The sequence below is a fragment of the Argentina silus genome (assembly GCF_951799395.1).
Source record: "Argentina silus genome assembly, chromosome: 16".
Classification (NCBI taxonomy): domain Eukaryota; kingdom Metazoa; phylum Chordata; class Actinopteri; order Argentiniformes; family Argentinidae; genus Argentina; species Argentina silus.
The window spans coordinates 16,258,008-16,275,422 of NC_139670.1; the positions used below are offsets into that span (position 1 = coordinate 16,258,008).

Here is a 17,415-nt window from a genome sequence, read left to right on the forward strand (position 1 = left end):
GAAATCTTCCTCGCTCTCCCTCTTCGATGGTGGCCTCAGACACTACTGTGTGTGAGGAGGAGGTCCTGGGTCTGGCGCTTTTCCTGGAGGACCTGGAGCTCTTGGAGCTTGAGCCGGCTAGGCTTCGGCTCGACCTGCTAATACGAGGGGATCTGCTCTGGTCGGACCGCTGCTGTAGAAGACCCACTAAGCTGGGTCTCAGAGGATGTTCTCCTGCTGGTCCTGCTGGAGGTGTGGCTGTGTGCACTGTCACTGGTACTGTCACTACCCCTGCCTCTGTTCCCTGAGTTTTGGCTGGAGCTTTTGGAGGATCTCTTACTGGACGAGAGCCTGGAGGAGAAGGAGGAGGACATCTGTGACCCTGATTCTGTGTCCTCAGACTCTGCAGACGTGACACTCCCTCCTCCTCCTCCTCCTCCTCTTCCCCCTCTTCCTCTGTCTCCGATTCTGACCCTTTGTCCGACCCGGACTCCTCCTCCTCCTTCCTGACAGCAGCCGCGGGCTCTTGCTCTGTGTCAGACTCTCTCTCTGTCTGGTGCTCTTCCTCTGTCTCTGACTCCGTCTCTGTGTCTGTGTCCAAGTCGGAGTCTCCCTCTGACTTTGACCTGCTCTCCTCCTCTTCAAAGTCTCCCTGGATTCTCTCCTGCTCTTCGTCTGAATCAAAAGCTTCCCCCCGGGCCTCCTCTCTGTCTGAGTCTGGTCCAGAGTAGGCAGTTCTACCCAGTCTGGACGATGCATCGCTGCTCCTGTCTGTGTATCTCTCCCCTGAGATCCCTTTATTAATACTGCCTGCCTCGGAGTCACTGGTCTCCCTCTCGCTGTCCCAAGCCCCATTCCCAGCCTCGCTCATGGAGTCCTGCCACCTCCTCCTCGCCTCCTCCCCCCTCTCGGAGGTCTGTGACAGAGATGCAGATACAGTCTGTATACTATGCTCAGCCACGCTGCTCTGAGACTCCCTCCATGCCGATTGCAGCCTCATGGGGATGGTGATGCGACTCAGCGCCTTACCGAAACGCTCTTTCACTGAAGGCTTGGTGGTGGTGGAGTCCGACGTCTGGAAGTAACTGCCGTCGATTACCATGCCACTGTCCATGCTGTCAGAGGAGTGGGTGGCAGTCAGCTTCAGGAGGTCCCCTTTGTCTCTACCATCCTTAGAAACCATGGGGAATATCCTAGCTTTGTTCCATGGGGCATGGATCGAAGGTGGCTGTCCAGAGGCTCGGCTGCTACCTGAGACTAGCAATTTGCTTAGCCTCTTAGCTATCTTGGAGTCGTGAGAGTTTGAAGTCGCGGGAGTAGCAACACCGCCCTCTGCTGGTGGTGGCTGCTCCAGCTCTATCCTGGGAGGCTGGTCGTGGGGGCCACCGAAGGCCTGTCTGGAGGGGCCGCCACGGGGAGACCTCTGCCACGTATGGGCTTCCTGCCATGCATGGTCACCTGTTATAGTGACATCAAACCACGTTGATGTTAAAGCCACCTCTACAGTCACCTCCTTTATTTCTGCTACTTCATTATGGGTTACCTTTACCTCCAAGGAGATTAATTTAGGTACCAACATACACTTTCAATGATTTCAGCAAAGTCATATCAGGGCTTTTGCTTAATTCTTTCACCTGAAATTTGGTGATACACCACAGAGGGGTAATCATGATCAATCATTTTGGAATATACAGAATATTGGGGTTTGGTAGATCTATTCATAATAGCCTTGTTTTGTATCATAAAGTGCTTTTTACATGGACGGTGTAACAATGTGAGATACGGTTAGCTACCTCTCCCTCCGACTCATGTGGGCTGTAGTAGTAGCTCCCATCATCTTCCACAACCACCTCTCCGTATTCGTCATACAGCCCTGTAGGGGATATCAACTTCCGGCGACTTCCATACTGAGGCAGATCATACCTGGAGGGGAAACAGTGGGTTAAGCTGAATGCTATATGCATGCGCGCAATGACTTGCCCATTGACGTTCAAACACGAACAGACACGGGCGTATAGAGACATACTGTGAACACACAGACATGCATGAGCAGACACATGCAAACCCGTACGCACACACGCGCACACACGCACACACGCACACACACACACAGCACGCACACACACACACACACACACACACACACACACACACACACAGCATGTATGCAGGCTCTTTTAAATGACACATTTCTTGGCCATTGTGCCATTTGTGTTGCATAAGTAAGTCTGATGGAAATCTGCCAGCTCGGCCACTGCAATGAAATTCAGTTCAAAGTTCCAAACAACAACATCCTCCCTAATAATAATTTCTGCATGCGTGCATGATTCGAAGAGGCAGACACCAGAGACAGAACAGCGAAAATCAGTGAGTCCACTCCTAGTGCACCCCTAGCTAGTAACAACATATTTGCATAGAAACCGAGTGTTGGATAGGAGCTTTTCGGACCAACATAGCATTAATAAATTAAATATTTCTCATTCCCTGATTAAACATGAGTCATTACAATCATTAGGAATCATTTACAAAGCTTGAATGTTATACATTGCTGCTTTAAACGGAATCTGTGAATAGAGCTGGGTCCTCTGTGTCTTCTGTCTGTGGGTAACAGATAGGTGGGTGGTAAGGAGCCTGTCGTTATCTAAGCTAAAGCCTCCTTATGGGATTTTACATTCATTACTCCCACAGTCTCTCTCCACTGTCTTTGTTCAGTGTGTCTTTAATGCCAGAGGGGGACAGGCCTGAGATACTGGGCCACACTGCTGAGCGTAGCAGTAAGGTCACTATGCTCCAAGATTAAAGGATTTGTGTGATCCCGGGGAGAAAACAGCTGTTAAAATAGAAACAGACCACGGCTTAGCAAGTATCAGGGTGACTGTGACATCACTCAGCTGAGGAAGTACTTTGACAATCTTACTCGTGATGACCCGCGTCACAAGTGGCTCAAGACTCTCTGAAAGACTATGGGGACATAGATTAAGTCTACCCCTGGATTAGAATGCACTTTCAATAGGGATTCTTCATTGAACATGGTCACTTGTCCAGGACTCTAGGTTTAATCTGTGCTCAGGAAGCAAGCCCTGTTATCAAACATCCTCACATGAACTGTAACTCTCAATTCTATTCAAGGTGGTTTGAAGGATTAGCACGTTGAGAGATCGGTTAGCTAGAGAGATAGGCTGCATAACAGCATTGGGAAATAACAGCCAGTGGAGTGAAATGAGAGCCTGGACATTCTAATTAAAAGTTGAAACGCCGGCGCAGGGAGACTCGTAGACACCGAGAGGTGCATTTATCTGCAGCCGAGGCGTCTGGAGATCCAAATCTTTCATCCCTCTAAAAACTATCATCCTCTCACTTGGGTGCTCCTGCCTGCTGCAGGGGGAAAACCAGTGGAGCTTAATTCCACACACATACACACACACACACACACACACACACACACACACACACACACACACACACACACACACACGTACACTCAATCAGTATTTGTAGGGTCTTTACGCCTCTATCACCAACCATATGGACTGTTCTCATCGTACACAGGCTAAGTGAGTGATTAGCCTTGATAGCATTGCATGAGGAGACGTAAATCAAGGTCTCTAGTGTCCTAAAACTAAATTACGAAATACATCACAGGTGGCGAGATATGACAATATGAACCATTCCGGCTGACGCGCCATTATGGGTTTTTTTCCCGACCGGCGACGGCTTCACTTCGGGGTGGTTTCAAACTAATTCAGCTCTCTCAGTAGGGGAGCTATTTTGGTGGGGAGCGGCTTTAGATGTGAAGGGTATTTAGCTCTAAATGAGAGTCTGGACAGGCAGAGCGGGTGAGTCCCCCGTGGTATGAGTTGAACTGTTTGAGTCGGGATCAGTGGGGCTCTCATGAACACACACTCATACACACACTCACCCGTGGTCATAATTATAGTAATCCTGGGTGTAATAGTCCTGGCCCGGGTCGATACCCGACTCCATCGAGAGCTCCTGGGTGGGTGAAAAAACTGAGTCATTACTCAAAGACAATGAAGTTGAGCTGATAAACAAGAGAAGTTGAGGGAAAATCAACAACTGGGCCAGAGAGCATTATTAAAGGAGAATATTTCAGTGCTTTATGGAGGGGGGTAGTGGGAGTTCCGTGCTGTGCTGTACCTCAGGTCTCAGAAGAGATGGTCTGAGTAACTGCTGTTGCTGCCAGACAGGCAGAGCAAGGACAGCCCCAAGGAAAGACAAGAAAAACAAGACAGAGAGAGAGAAAGATAAGAGGAGAATTTTCATTAAAAAGATAGTGGATCAATGTAAATATGGATGGGGAAGAGGTCTATCTGAGGTCTGGGGAAAGTTTGATGGGGAGTGTGTATACTCAGAGAGGGAAAAGAATGTGAAGTAGAGATGAAGAGCATTTCATAACCGAAACCAAGGCGTATAATACAAAAGGGATGACAGCTTCGGTGATCCGCACAGCACTTTTCAATATCTATTCATCGCACCACTGCTCAAAGAAGACACTGAACATTTAGATTCCCTCATTCCATTTGTGTTCTTCTATCAAGGCTGCGTCTACAGATAACGTGACGTTAAATAAAGTGTCGTCAGGTTGGATCGCCGTTCGGCGAGCCATGCCAATTTCAGAAAAAAACGAGAAACACGTACCTCATGATGTCCGTAGCCTCGTCTGTGAGGGAAGAAACATGTTTGAAATCAGGAAGCGAGATTGTCAAGATAAAGCATGCTTGAGCTTTTCATATGAACATTGTTTTACTTACTGTAGTGGAAATTGGACGCTTAAATCAAAAGCAGTGAGTGGTCTCCATTCTGCACACATTTTTCACATATGCATAGTAAAGCAGTTGTTCATCTCCTTGAACAACTTCATCATATGAAGTACTACAGTGTGCTACAGTACATCTATTCTACTGGTGGTCTGATAGAGACAGAGAGATGGAGAGCGAGGGGAAGAGAGAGAAAGAAAGACAGAGAGAGAGAGACAGAGACAGAGACAGAGAGAGAGAGAATTTACCACAATTATTTTTCTCGACAAAGACTTTTTCCATTGACTGAATGAGCAAATTCTTATCAAGGCTCTAACCAATTGGAAATAATGTGCATTGAAAAAAGTGCGTAACTCATAAATCAGAAAGGATTTGAGTTAATTCAATTATGAATCCGATTGAGCCTGAAAGAGAGAGACCTATGTTCCGCCTTTATCCATAACAAAACTTTGTCTCTCAGACAATCTCAGTTCATTCATTCAGACAGTGAGCCATTCACACATTACGTGGGCTCTAGGCTGTTGACTGCTAGCTCTACAATACCACGACCTCGCCCGAAACCGTTTTACACCATCCTGTTACTTCAGAACAGTACACAAAGGAAAACATTCAATTACACAAAGGACGGCAACAAAAAGAAAGGACAAACAGAGAGATGCATCTCTTGTGTTAATCTACCAGCGAGCCACTTTGCGTAAATGCTCAGAATTAATATTCCGTGCCGGGCCGCTGATCATGGAAAGCAAATGACTGCAATTGTTCTATGAGGTGAATGTAATGAGGAAGTCCAATGAAGATTTATGGCAAAACAATCATTTGTGACTTTGAGAGGACGTTTTGGAATTTCTCGGCCGCTTCTTTGTGATGGTGATGCGGTGATGCAGCCCCCCCCCCCCCCCCCCCGTTCCAACTGAGCTTGTCCAGAAGTTGCCCGCGGCTCCATGCTGGTTGAAGAGGTAGTCTAATGAAAAATGGTCTGAATGAGGTTAGACTGGTCAATCGAGTGGGCTGAAGACGGTGGCTTTGTGTGTGCCTCGCCACGGGGAAGTCAACTTGTACTAATCATGAGGGGGCTATTGGGTCAGAGGCATTCCCTGAGGAGTGTGTGTGTGTGTGTGTGTGTGTGTGTGTGTGTGTGTGTGTGTGTGTGTGTGTGAGTGTGTTAGAGCTGTCTGTTTCAGAGAGGTTGTGTGTGTGTGTGTGTGTGTGCGCGCGTGACTGTGTGAGAGATTGTTACAGTGGCTCTGCCTCCTGGTCTGTCGACGAAAGGCAACACTGGGGGAGTTGATAAGCAGCACCCTGCTCTCAGTAGATACAGAGCTGAAGCAGAACCATCACTGCTCTCTCTGGGTCACAGGTAAAGGAGATAAACACTAAGAATGCAGAGCACCTCTTAAAAATCCTCTCTCGGTCCAGAATCCGAACCAAACAGGTTCTGAAATACACACTGCGACACAGATAACCAGCACTAGACACAACACCTGGGATTCTGTGAACGGGTCGTGAAGAACATCTACCGTGTGTGTGTCGCAGTCTGATCTGAGGTCATGTCACACGTGTATGAAGTTTGGCAGGTTTATTTCCCACCGAAAAAAACACACAGAGCCATTCTCTACTTCACCGACGCAACACTCTGGCAGGACTCTCTGATCTCAGGACTTCTAAGACGCGTGATTTACAGTTTGACTACATTGGCTTCATCTCACCGGCAGCTTCTGTCCTCCTCCTAATCCCAGGAAGCCTTAAACATGTTTTTTTATAGATTCTTCTCCAGAGCGGGATGTCACCTGGGAGGTGCTAGTCGCTGTCTCATTGGTAAACAACACCTAGCATAGCAGCAGCAGCAGCAGCTTCGAGCAGAGCATGAAAGGAAGCCATGACATGAAACGGGGTGGTGGATGATGCCAGACGTGTGGAGAGGATCGGCTTAGAAAGGTAGCAGGGGCAGGTAAGAGGGAGAAATTATAATGAATAGAAAGGGAACGAGGGAGAGTGGGAGAGGCGGAGGGAGAGAGAAATAGAGGGAGAGAGAGGGGGGGGGGGCAGAGAGAGAGGGGGGGGTGGGGAGAAAGAGAGAGAGAGAGAGAGAGAGAGAGAGAAAGGACAGGGAGAGAGAGAGAGAGAGAGAAAGGACAGGGAGAGAGAGAGAGGGGGGGGGTGGGGAGAGAGAGAGAGAAAGGACAGGGAGAGAGAGAGAGAGAAAGGACAGGGAGAGAGGGAGAGAGGGGGGGGAGTGGGGAGAGAGAGAGATAGGAATGGAGCGAGTTGGTAGCAGGATCAAGGAAGAGGGAAAACAAGGGAGAGAGAAGAAAGAAGGGAGGGAAAGAAGGGAGGGAGAAGTGCAGAATCAATGCAGAGGAGACATCACAAGCTGCACTACCCTGTATGTGCATTGATTTCTCCTCCACCCAGTTAAGTGGTATGCCGCTCCTGACTACCTGAAGGTTTCACTGTGATCAAACTCACCCTGCCAAACAGGCCCTGACAAGGATGGGCTTGGGTGGTGGACATTGATGGAAGTCAGCCATAATCACATCTAATGATGCAGGGTGCAGCATCCATTAGGGCCCGGTGTAATTAAAACAGGGATTACAGAGGGAACGTTACCGAGGGACGTTGAGATGAATAAATGTGGTGAGTTAGTTCTCCGGAGAGGCCATGTGAGGGAAAGACAGGAGGCCAACCAGAAACAGGATTGATTGGTTCGGTAATTACAAGCATCTGCGTCTAAACTTGACAGGCAAGAAGTTGTCGTTGCCCCCCCCCCCCCCCCCCCCCCCCCCACCCCACCCCCGACTGCTAAAATGTGCAGAAGCACGGAGAAGAGGTGAAGCAGCGTAGAAAGAGGTAGACGGGTACTCAAGATCCCCCCCCCCCCCCCCCCCCCCCACCACACGGTTTTGTCGCTCCTCACTCCATCCTTTTCAACCGGAGTAGCGATTCCTCTATCTTTCAGTCTGTCCCTTCGATCGAAAGGGGAGAGAGACATATTACCTCTCGGAAAGGTCCACTTGAGTGAACCTAATGAAACGGATAGGGTAGGGTATTATACCTTTTTTGCCAGTGGTGAGTCATGTCCCTCTCTGTCGAAATGGAGATTAAACTAACAATAGTGACAAATAATGAAATGATTGGACACGCCCAGATTTGGCAGCATTCAACTTCAACAGGTGCCAAAGAGGAGAGTACTTCAAGTCTCCCCTCCGCCTTTCAAACAACCTTTCTTTGAATAATGCAGTAGACTTTAAACCTGCATGGTGAGTGACTGCATAAGAGAGGGATCTTGGCCAGACAAGAGGAGAAGAAGAAGAAAAATAAGGAGAGAGAACATGCAGTGTGCTAGTGAGTGAATCTTTATATAACACATACAACTCAGTCAAGTGTGACTACATTTCCCATGTAGCACCTTTTTCATTAGCTCTTAGCTTGGAACTTCCTTTTGTGATCTCTGACCAGGAAACTGGTTGAAATTTACTTTAAAGCAATAAATATGTTTTTTCCTTTTTTATAAAAGTCATTGTGAAGTTCTCTAGACTTTTATCATGTCCGTAGACTTCGATAAACATCATAGCCTAACCTATATGACTACCGCTAACCATACATACTGTACACATACACATCCATAAATTCACCTATCTGACTGAAAATACCTTTAAAATGTATACATGAAACACAACAAAATAACATGACAACACAATTTGAGATGAATGGAATTTAAAAAAGAACACATAATGAGGGAACAAGAGTCATGGATGAAAGACAAAAAGAGAGATGGAGAAAAACAACTCTCACTGATGAATTAAAATCCAGCAAGAACAAGGGAGAGCCACTGATGAAAGAAAAAAGCGGAAAAAAAGAGGAGGAGAAAGTCACATGACGGTGGAGTGAGAGGGGAAGTGTTTCTCCATCTCCTCCACGATGGAGTTCATGTTTGTGTTTGTCTGGTTCTGATCCTGAGGAACCTCTCTGGCATCTGTAGTCTCCGAGGCCTCCACTGCTGCCTCTGCAGCCTCCACAGCCTCCACCGACGCCTGAGACTTCAGCACGCTCCGCAGAGGCCTGGGCTTCTTGTCTATCTGACTGTACATGTTGGCTACGGACTTCTCCAGGTCCGCGATGTTGGGGATGGTTCTGAGGATCCCTTTCAGCTCCCTTCGTGGCCCCTCGGGCTCCACGGCCAGCGGGGGGGGCGGCGGCCGCAGCGACACGGGCCTGAGGGTGGTCACCGCCGGCAGGGCTGGGAGGACGAATGCCGACGGCCGGTTGGGGGAGGGTGAGACGGGAGGGGGGAGGGGCGGAGGAGGGGGCGGGGCCGGGTTGGAGCCGGAGTGGTGGTTGTTGGGGGCCGGCGGCGGGGGAGGAGGAGGAGGAGGAGAAGGAGGAGGAGGGGACTCGGGAGGGAGTGTGGAGGGGGGAGGCGGGGGAGAGGTGGAGGGCGGGGGCGGGGGAGAGGTGGAGGGCGGGGGCGGGGGAGAGGAGGGAGGCTGGGCAGGGGGCGTAGGGGGAGGGGGAGGGGGAGGGGGAGCGGGAGCGGGGATGTCGGGAGGGTCCGGGATGACCTCGACGTGGACCTGGTAGGCCTCGTGGTCGTCGGTGGAGCAGTAGAGGCCGGAGCCGAAGTGGCGCAGGACGGGCGGGGTGGGCTTGTAGCTGGGCGGGGGGGTGGTGCCATCGTTGCTCTGGGTGATGATAATGCAGGGGGGGGGACACGACCGGTGCTGAGGGCTCTCGGGGAACAACAGGAGGAAGTCGGGCGACAGGGACCCCCGCGAGCCCCTGCTCTGCCTCTGCCTCATCTCCTGCAAGGCCTGCTGCTCGAACTGCCTGGCCTGCTCCTTCACTGTCAGCTTGGGCTCCAAGTTGGGGCTCCCTAGGACGATATGATCAAAATGGCCGTCCAGCTGCTCCTTGTTGTGCTTCAGCTCCACCTTCAGCAGCTCCAGCTCCCACTGCACCGGGTCCATCACCACCTGGCGTCTCAGAGTGTCGAACATCTCCTTCCGATGGAGCCTGGAAGGCAGGGTCCAGGAGTGGCCCCCTCCGGCCCCCGAGGCGCTGAACCTCCTCATGAAAGAGTCCCTCAGGCAGCCCGCCCTCCGCGGTGGGGTGAACACCCCGCCCCCCACCAGGTCCCTCATCCTCTGGGTCCTCCCCATAGTCGCTGGGCTGCTGACGTCGTCGTCGTACAGGGGGTTCTTGGTGGTCAGGGGGTTCTCGTCCGAGAGGAAGGTGATGTTGCTGTCTGATTTGGGCATGCTGTTGAGGAGGATGCCGTTGACGGTGGAGTATTTGTGGGCGGCGATGGCCCGAGAGGCGAACGTGCTAATGAGCCGCTGGTGGTCGCCCTCCTGGAGCACGCACCTCCTGCTATTGTGGGACACGGTAGAAAAGAAAAAGAAAAAGACGGATGGAAGAGGAAGGTAAGGTGTGATGAGACAGACGGAAGGAGGGAGGGAGGAAGAGGAGAGCTGTCTATGGGGTTCTACCTACAGCAACACGATGACATCAACTAAATTAAGTCTCACAGGGAAGATGGAGGTGTGCTCTATGTGCTCAGTTCTATGTTAGCTTAGGTTGCTAGCAGGTTAGCTTAAGTACAACAACTAGTTAAGGGTGAGATGTGAACAATGAGTAGGTTAGTGTTAGGGTTAGGGTTAGGGTTAGGGTTAGGTTAGCTCAGAGGACATAGGGCTGAGGGAACATTGATCGCTAGGGATGTATGCATCAAATGCCCTCTAGGTCTATCCTATCAATTGATCGAGTGAGCACTGAAATAACAGTGTATAACCATAACACTACTGTACATATACACTCACCGGCCACTTCATTAGGTACACCCTGCCTTGTATCAATGGTTCAGGCTGGTGGTGGTGGTGTAATGGTGTGGGGGATATTTTCTTGGTACACTTTGGGCCCCTTAGTACCAATTGAGCATCGTTTAAACGCCACAGCCTACCTGAGTATTGTTGCTGACCATGTCCATCCCTTTATGACCACAGTGTACCCATCTTCTGATGGCTACTTCCATCAGGATAACACGCCATGTCACAAAGCTCACATAATCTCAAATTGGTTTCTGGAACATGACAATGAGTTCACTGTACTCCAGTGGCCTCCACAGTCACCAGATGTCAATCCAATAGAGCACCTTTGGGATGTGGTGGAACGGGAGATTCGCATCATGGATGTGCAGCCGACAAATCTGCAGCAACTGCGTGATGCTGTCATGTCAATATAGACCAAAATCTCTGAGGAATGTTTCTAGCACCTTGTTGAATCTATGCCACAAAGAATTAAGGCAAAAGGAGGTCCAACCCGGTACTAGCAAGGTGTACCTCATAAAGTGGCCGGTGAGCGTACTTTGTATTTGCTAAGTCAAAAGAATCAACACTTTCCAAAAATAGGTTGTTTTATCTGGAGGCTAACAAAACACACGTTACCATCACGACATATACGCTTACCTATCTCCTCTTCTGGAGTTTTACAAAGCAAAATGAAACTTCAAGTCAATTTATGGCATCAAAACCAACTGCAACTGCTAAAAACCAAACATCTACAGTACATGTTTGGACATTTCTGGCAGGAGCAAAACACTAAGGAATCTGTTACAGAGGAAAACTCTATCTATTGTACCTACAATACAAGGACACCTACAGCTACATGAAGCAAGATTCAAACACCAAACTAATACTGCAGCTGCATAGATTTGAATGCACAGAGTTGTTTTTTTTTTCACAAAACGGTACTCACTTCATTCTGGTTGCCAAGGAGGGAGAATGGATGAATCAAGATAGAGACATGAGCATAGAGGCGGAACAGGATAAAACAAAGGAAAGCTGATATGTATTTTATGTAGAGAGTGAGAATAGCTTGTACTGAAAGGAATCACATTTATATTGCTTATGGTGTTAGGGTTAGGGACCAATGAAAGATTTAATTCTCTCAACACCTTTGGTTGATGATGAAGATCAAATCATGATGATATCAAAGGGGTTCAATCTGGGTTTGGTGATGGTTTTTGATCGAATGTGGGGTAAACTGCAACTCAAAAAAACAAAGTAAGAGTACACTAAACTTGAGAAAGGCACCCAGAAAGGCAAAATCACCCAGAGTGCTAGCTTGTGACCGTCGTAAATAGACCAAAACCATTGGCTTTGCACGTGCACGGCAACACTCAAAGCTGCTTCATATCTACCCACAATTACTGCAGACACACAGTGAGCTGAAGAACTCAACAGCTTATCGATAAAATTAATTATGTTCCATCGCGGCCCTTATGAATTAGTGGGTGCATTTATTTCAATTATCTTAATTGACGTTAATTCCCTCCCCGTTTTTTTTTCAGAGAGCTGCCACAGTCTTGTTGGAAGTCAATCGTACTCCATCTTAAGCAGGAAAAATTCATTTCATATTCGAGATTGTATTCTCCCTGCATGTGAAATTCTATTATGTTAATGGGCGACCATATCTGGGAGGCAGAAAACTGCTGAGCCATGGAGCAATGATAACGCAAGGCAAAGAATAATACTGAAAACGCTGTGTGTCTTTAACCTTTCCAGATAAACTTGAAAACAATGTCTACAGTAGCGAGTGTTTGGCCAAGGAACCCAAGTCGCGGCAAATTGATCCGATTCTACATCACACAAAGAATGAGCAAGAATACACACACGGAGTTACGTCGGAATGAAACTTACATGGTGCTGTCGCCCAGTTCTTCGTAGAGGTTGTTGGTGGCGGCGCCAACCGCTTTGCCCGTCGGTAGCGCCATCTGGATGCGAGCGGTTTTGGCACACTCTGCCTGTCTCCTGTGAGTCACAGAGTTCCATTAAGTTACAGCGTCAGTGTATTCCAAGAGAAAACTAATGCATTATACATGCACACTATCAATAAATAACAGAGTACACACTGACACCACAATATACTCAAAGAAAAACCAAATTTGCTTGGGCCATTTCCTATTTATTGCCTCTGACTGCAATATTAGGGAGTGTATTAAAAAAGCGGGTTATTCACTATTTAAGACTTCCTTGACTCCCCCTATTGCAATCATTCTCAAAACAAAACCGTATCATGCCAAATAAATCCATGGAGGTGAAACTATAATACGCAATAAATAATACTCACTCTTTGAATCTGTTGACAATGAAAGGAAGAAAATGAGAGGGAGGAAAACAGACGGGTATTAGTCATCAAATTACAGAGATAATGCCTCTTATCATTCTCATTATACAAAAAACAAAGACAACAATTGTGTTTCTTTTTCACGGCTTTACGCCAGCCTGTCGAAGCCTAGGAGACTGATACAAATTACACACAGGGATTCTGTTCTCATCTGTCATCTTGCCCTCTCCTTACGCTGGTTTAACATCTCCTCCAGAAGTCGTGATGGCTGTCAGTTCAGCCATATGCTGCTTCAGTGTGTGGACTCAGGGGGGGTGAATATCCTCCCACAAACCCCTGTAACTGAAACAATCAGTCTATAATATTTGTCTGTGGTTGGAATTAATGAATGTGTTTTCATGGTGTATAAATAGAAGATCAGGCTTTTTTCGAAAGCGTTTCCATGGTGAATAGTGTAAGAAGAAGGCTTTCTGCTAAAACGCTGGGTATTATATGGGATCCTCTGAGAGGATGATGTATGTGTGTGTGTGTGTGTGTGTGTGTGTGTGTGAGTGCAGGCAGCTGTCTCTGTCTCTAAACCACACTGTCTCTGCACCGCTGCATGCACCCTGGCCCCTAACTCCAAGCTCCTAGTTCATATCCCCTAACCTCCTAGTCCCCTAGTTCCTAGTCCCTAGCCCTTAACCCCTATTCCTTGGTACCTGGACTTAGCCCATAGCCTCAAAGCCCTAGCTCCTGATCCCTGGTTCCCTAGCCCCTTGCCACTGCCCCTAAGTCCTAACCCCTAGCCCCTTGCCACTGCCCCTAGCCCCTAGCCACTGCCATTAGCCCCTAACCCCTAACCCCTTGCCACTGCCCCTAGCCCCTGAGTCCTAACCCCTAACCACTTACCACTGCCCCTAGCCCCTGAGTCCTAACCCCAAGCCCCTTGCCACTGCCCCTAGCCCCTGAGTCCTAACCCCAAGCCCCTTGCCACTGCCCCTAGCCCCTGAGTCCTAACCCCAAGCCCCTTGCCACTGCCCCTAAGTCCTAACCCCTAGCCCCTGAGTCCTAACCCCTAGCCCATTGCCACTGCCTCTAGCCCCTTGCCTCTACCCCTTAGCCCCTGAGTCCTAACCCCAAGCCCCTTGCCTCTACCCCTAGCCCCTAAGTCTTAACCCCTAGCCCCTTGCCACTGCCCCTAGCCCCTTGCCACTACCCCTAGCCCCTAAGTCATAACCCCTAGCCGCTTGTCCTAGCCACTAACACATAAAGCCACTAATATCAAGCCCCTAACCCCTGGCCTCTTGCCCCCCCTCCGGCCCTCCAGACTCACTGTCTGTAGGTGATGATGACGATGAGGATGGCAGGGATGCAGCAGAGGATGATGATGACGGCCAGGGCCAGCAGCGCCCCCTCTGTGTAGCCCACAGACTGGACAGCCTTCTTCACGGTGGTCACTACGTCAGGGCTCCGGATGTCCAGGATCCGCCCACCGCGGCCCAGGTAGGGCTGGAACTCCTTATTGATATCCAGCAGCTTACCATCCAGAAACCTGGGACACATCACACATACAATGGAAAGAAATGGAGATGTTATACTCCTTAAATGGTGAAAATGCGCATTAACTTATGCAAATATGTCTAATAATGCAACACGTGTTGTTACATAGTAATGCACTAGCTCCTATAACGGCCAATTCCACTACTGTTAAAAAGCTGTTACTTACTCTAAACACGTTGTAAGAACATTTTAAAGAGTCTTTAAAACATCATTACACAGGCATAGAAGCAGTGTTACTTCATTACCCATGAGAAAGAAAACAGAGCATCGGTGGTGACTCTGTAATTTACATGCAAATGTAAACCATGCAACATGAAAAATGCAACACTTTGCCTTCAAACACCCTGAATCGATAATGACAGGAGTGGGGGGGTCGGGGGCATTCTTCCCCATAATGTTACCACTGTTCAGTACCTCGCGCCATTAGCCCCTGCTGTGGGCTTTAGCGAGCGGAGGTTAGCGGGATGTCAGAGCCTCTGAATGGCAGAACTGGGACTCATGTCACACTGGGGCCTCTAGAGGTTGACTCTAATGAGCCTCTGTGACTGCAGGCTAGCGGGCTAATAGGCTAGTGTGGATACACAACACACCACAGCCATGCTGATGGCCTCTGCCTCCCGCCAAAGCCAGCCTTCCATCAGTCACGGGGGGTAAACAGTCAACACCTGCTTCGCGGAACAGGGTCAACTCAACAGGCACGCAAACCTTTTTCGGTCATCTTTTATTCATATACTATATTTCTTTCATATATATATCTATATTCATATAGATATATATATATATTCTTTCATATAGATGTGGAGGCAATGCTTGAATTCAATATCTTTGTTCTTTTTTCCCCACATTTTTCCTGTGATATACCCCATGTCAGAGACTACTAAACTGTAGATGTTGCATTGGATGGGCAAAAGAAGGCTCGGTCCTCAAAGAAAAGGAGACAGCTTGTATAATGAAAAGCATAGATGAAAGCGGCGATGTACAGCTGGAGGGGATTCCGTCTCCCTGTCTGTAGGAGACGATATGTGGAATCTTGAAGGGAGTAAACGGTATGCTCACTTGAAGAGCTCCTGCCGGGAAATGGCCCTGTTGGTTAAAGGGTCAATGGCGTACAGCATCAGGTCCGATTTGGAGTAGTCCTCTTGCTCAAAGCCGTCCCCGAACCTCCGCGGCCCGATGGACTCCACCACCACTTTGGCTCCGGGGATCTGGTCCTGTACGTAGCGCTCCAGAATCCTGCCGTGGGGGAGAGAGAGAGAGTGCATGTAATCATAAGGCGCTTTGTGTTTCAGGAGCCTCAATCAGGGAACTCGGGTTCAATAGACAAGTTCCGTCGCGAAAACCTAAAGCTGCGGGCACATTGACCTGTTTTTCTCCTCCAAGGGCTCCACTGTGATTGAGGAAAGGCATCAACTATTCAATGAGAAAAGGTGTCTGAAAGCTTTCAGGATCACTAAAAGGATTTATTTTTGGGGGGGGGTTCTAACCTCAATCTTTAAATCCTTGGCCGGTGCGGCAGTGGAGGCAGAGATCGGAGGACGGGCTCATTGTAATGCATGGGATGGAATGAGGAATGGTATCAGACACACCATTCCTCATCCCGTTCCACGCATTCCAATGAGCCCGTCCTCCGATTTCTGCCTCCACCAGCCTCCACTGCAGTGCAGGTACTGTACGCTCCAGTGACTCACTAATGTGATTAGTTGTGTGGAGGTTGTGTATTGCATTTCCCACAAGAAAATACTCCCGACACAATATGAATCATGTCTATTCAATTGTTTTTCGATGAAAGTTGTTCCTAACTCTGTAATCCAGTGATTTATTTAATCTCCAGTCATTTATTTAATTCAGACACACAAAAAACACTTTCGATCCCACTGGGTTCTTCGTCTTCAGAATATCATAAAAAAAAAACTACCAAATGCACTAAATGCAAATAGTGCATTTCCAACACGCTTCAAACATGAATATGAGCCTATCGACATGTTTCCATGATCCTCAATTGAATTGGATGCCCGCGGTGCACAAATCCCTCTAAATTGTACTGTATTGCAATAGTGCTCCTTCCCTCTTCTCCAGATCCAGAAATGAAGTGTCAACAGTATCACTTCAAAGCCAATGTCCCAGTCTCCCAGTGGGGGGGGCAGCGGCTCACTGAGCTCTCATCTGAGAGGAGGGGAAGACATTCCGAGCCAATTACCTGCTGGGCCCTGAATGCTACTTCACCCTTGGGAACGCCAAAAAGGATGCAGGGGGAAAAATCGGAATTTAGCCCAGATTGATGGTCCTCCCCTGGGAGAGGAAAACACAGATAAACTAGGTGCATCGCCACACCTGGGTCCATAGCCCTTGGGAGTTGAGGAGGAGGTCTGAGTACACACACACACACACACATCTTCCACCACACACACACTCACACTCACACTCGCACGCACACACATCTTCCACCACATGCACACACACACACACACACACACACACACACACACACACACACACACACACACACACACACACACACACACACACACACACACACACACACAGACACGCCACAAAAATCACGCAGTAAAGATCACACTGTAAACCCAGAAGAACAGGAGGCAGCTAAAGAGGCCAAGACAAGGGGGGTGAACACCACTGGGGAAAGGTGACAGTGTGAAGCCTATGACAGGCCCTTACAGGCAGGTAGGGCGAGTCGCCTCTAATGGAAACTGAAGGAAGCCCCCGCGTCGCCTGACTCTTTCATTTGCGCCGCCGTCAAACAGCCGAACACCTTTTCATCTCGGAGAAGGGCGGAGATATCAAAACCCCCCACGGCACGGCGATTCATGTTACCCCCTCAGACACCTGAGCACGGCCGCAGAGGGAGAGGGCCCCGAGTCCAACGCGCTAACGTGTGTCATTTTGCATATCGAGCTCGGAAAAGGCCTGCGTGCCGCAGTCACGACTTTTCACTGTTAGGAGGAGATCTGTTGCTCGTGTCAGTTGAAGGGTT

General features: G+C 48.9%; 1 protein-coding gene across 1 annotated transcript in view; it reads right to left on the reverse strand.

Moving 5' to 3' along the window:
- The window catches only part of pcdh15b (protocadherin-related 15b), a gene marked incomplete at its 5' end in the record, with an annotated part of 120,845 nt that overhangs the window by 2,313 nt on the left and 101,117 nt on the right, over positions 1-17,415 (reverse strand). The window contains 7 exons of the mRNA XM_083688217.1: positions 1,773-1,902; positions 3,899-3,972; positions 4,138-4,176; positions 8,720-10,124; positions 12,452-12,562; positions 14,194-14,412; positions 15,477-15,653. Coding sequence (XP_083544343.1) covers positions 1,773-1,902; positions 3,899-3,972; positions 4,138-4,176; positions 8,720-10,124; positions 12,452-12,562; positions 14,194-14,412; positions 15,477-15,653 — 2,155 coding nt within the window. The remainder of the gene's footprint in view (positions 1-1,772; positions 1,903-3,898; positions 3,973-4,137; positions 4,177-8,719; positions 10,125-12,451; positions 12,563-14,193; positions 14,413-15,476; positions 15,654-17,415) is intronic.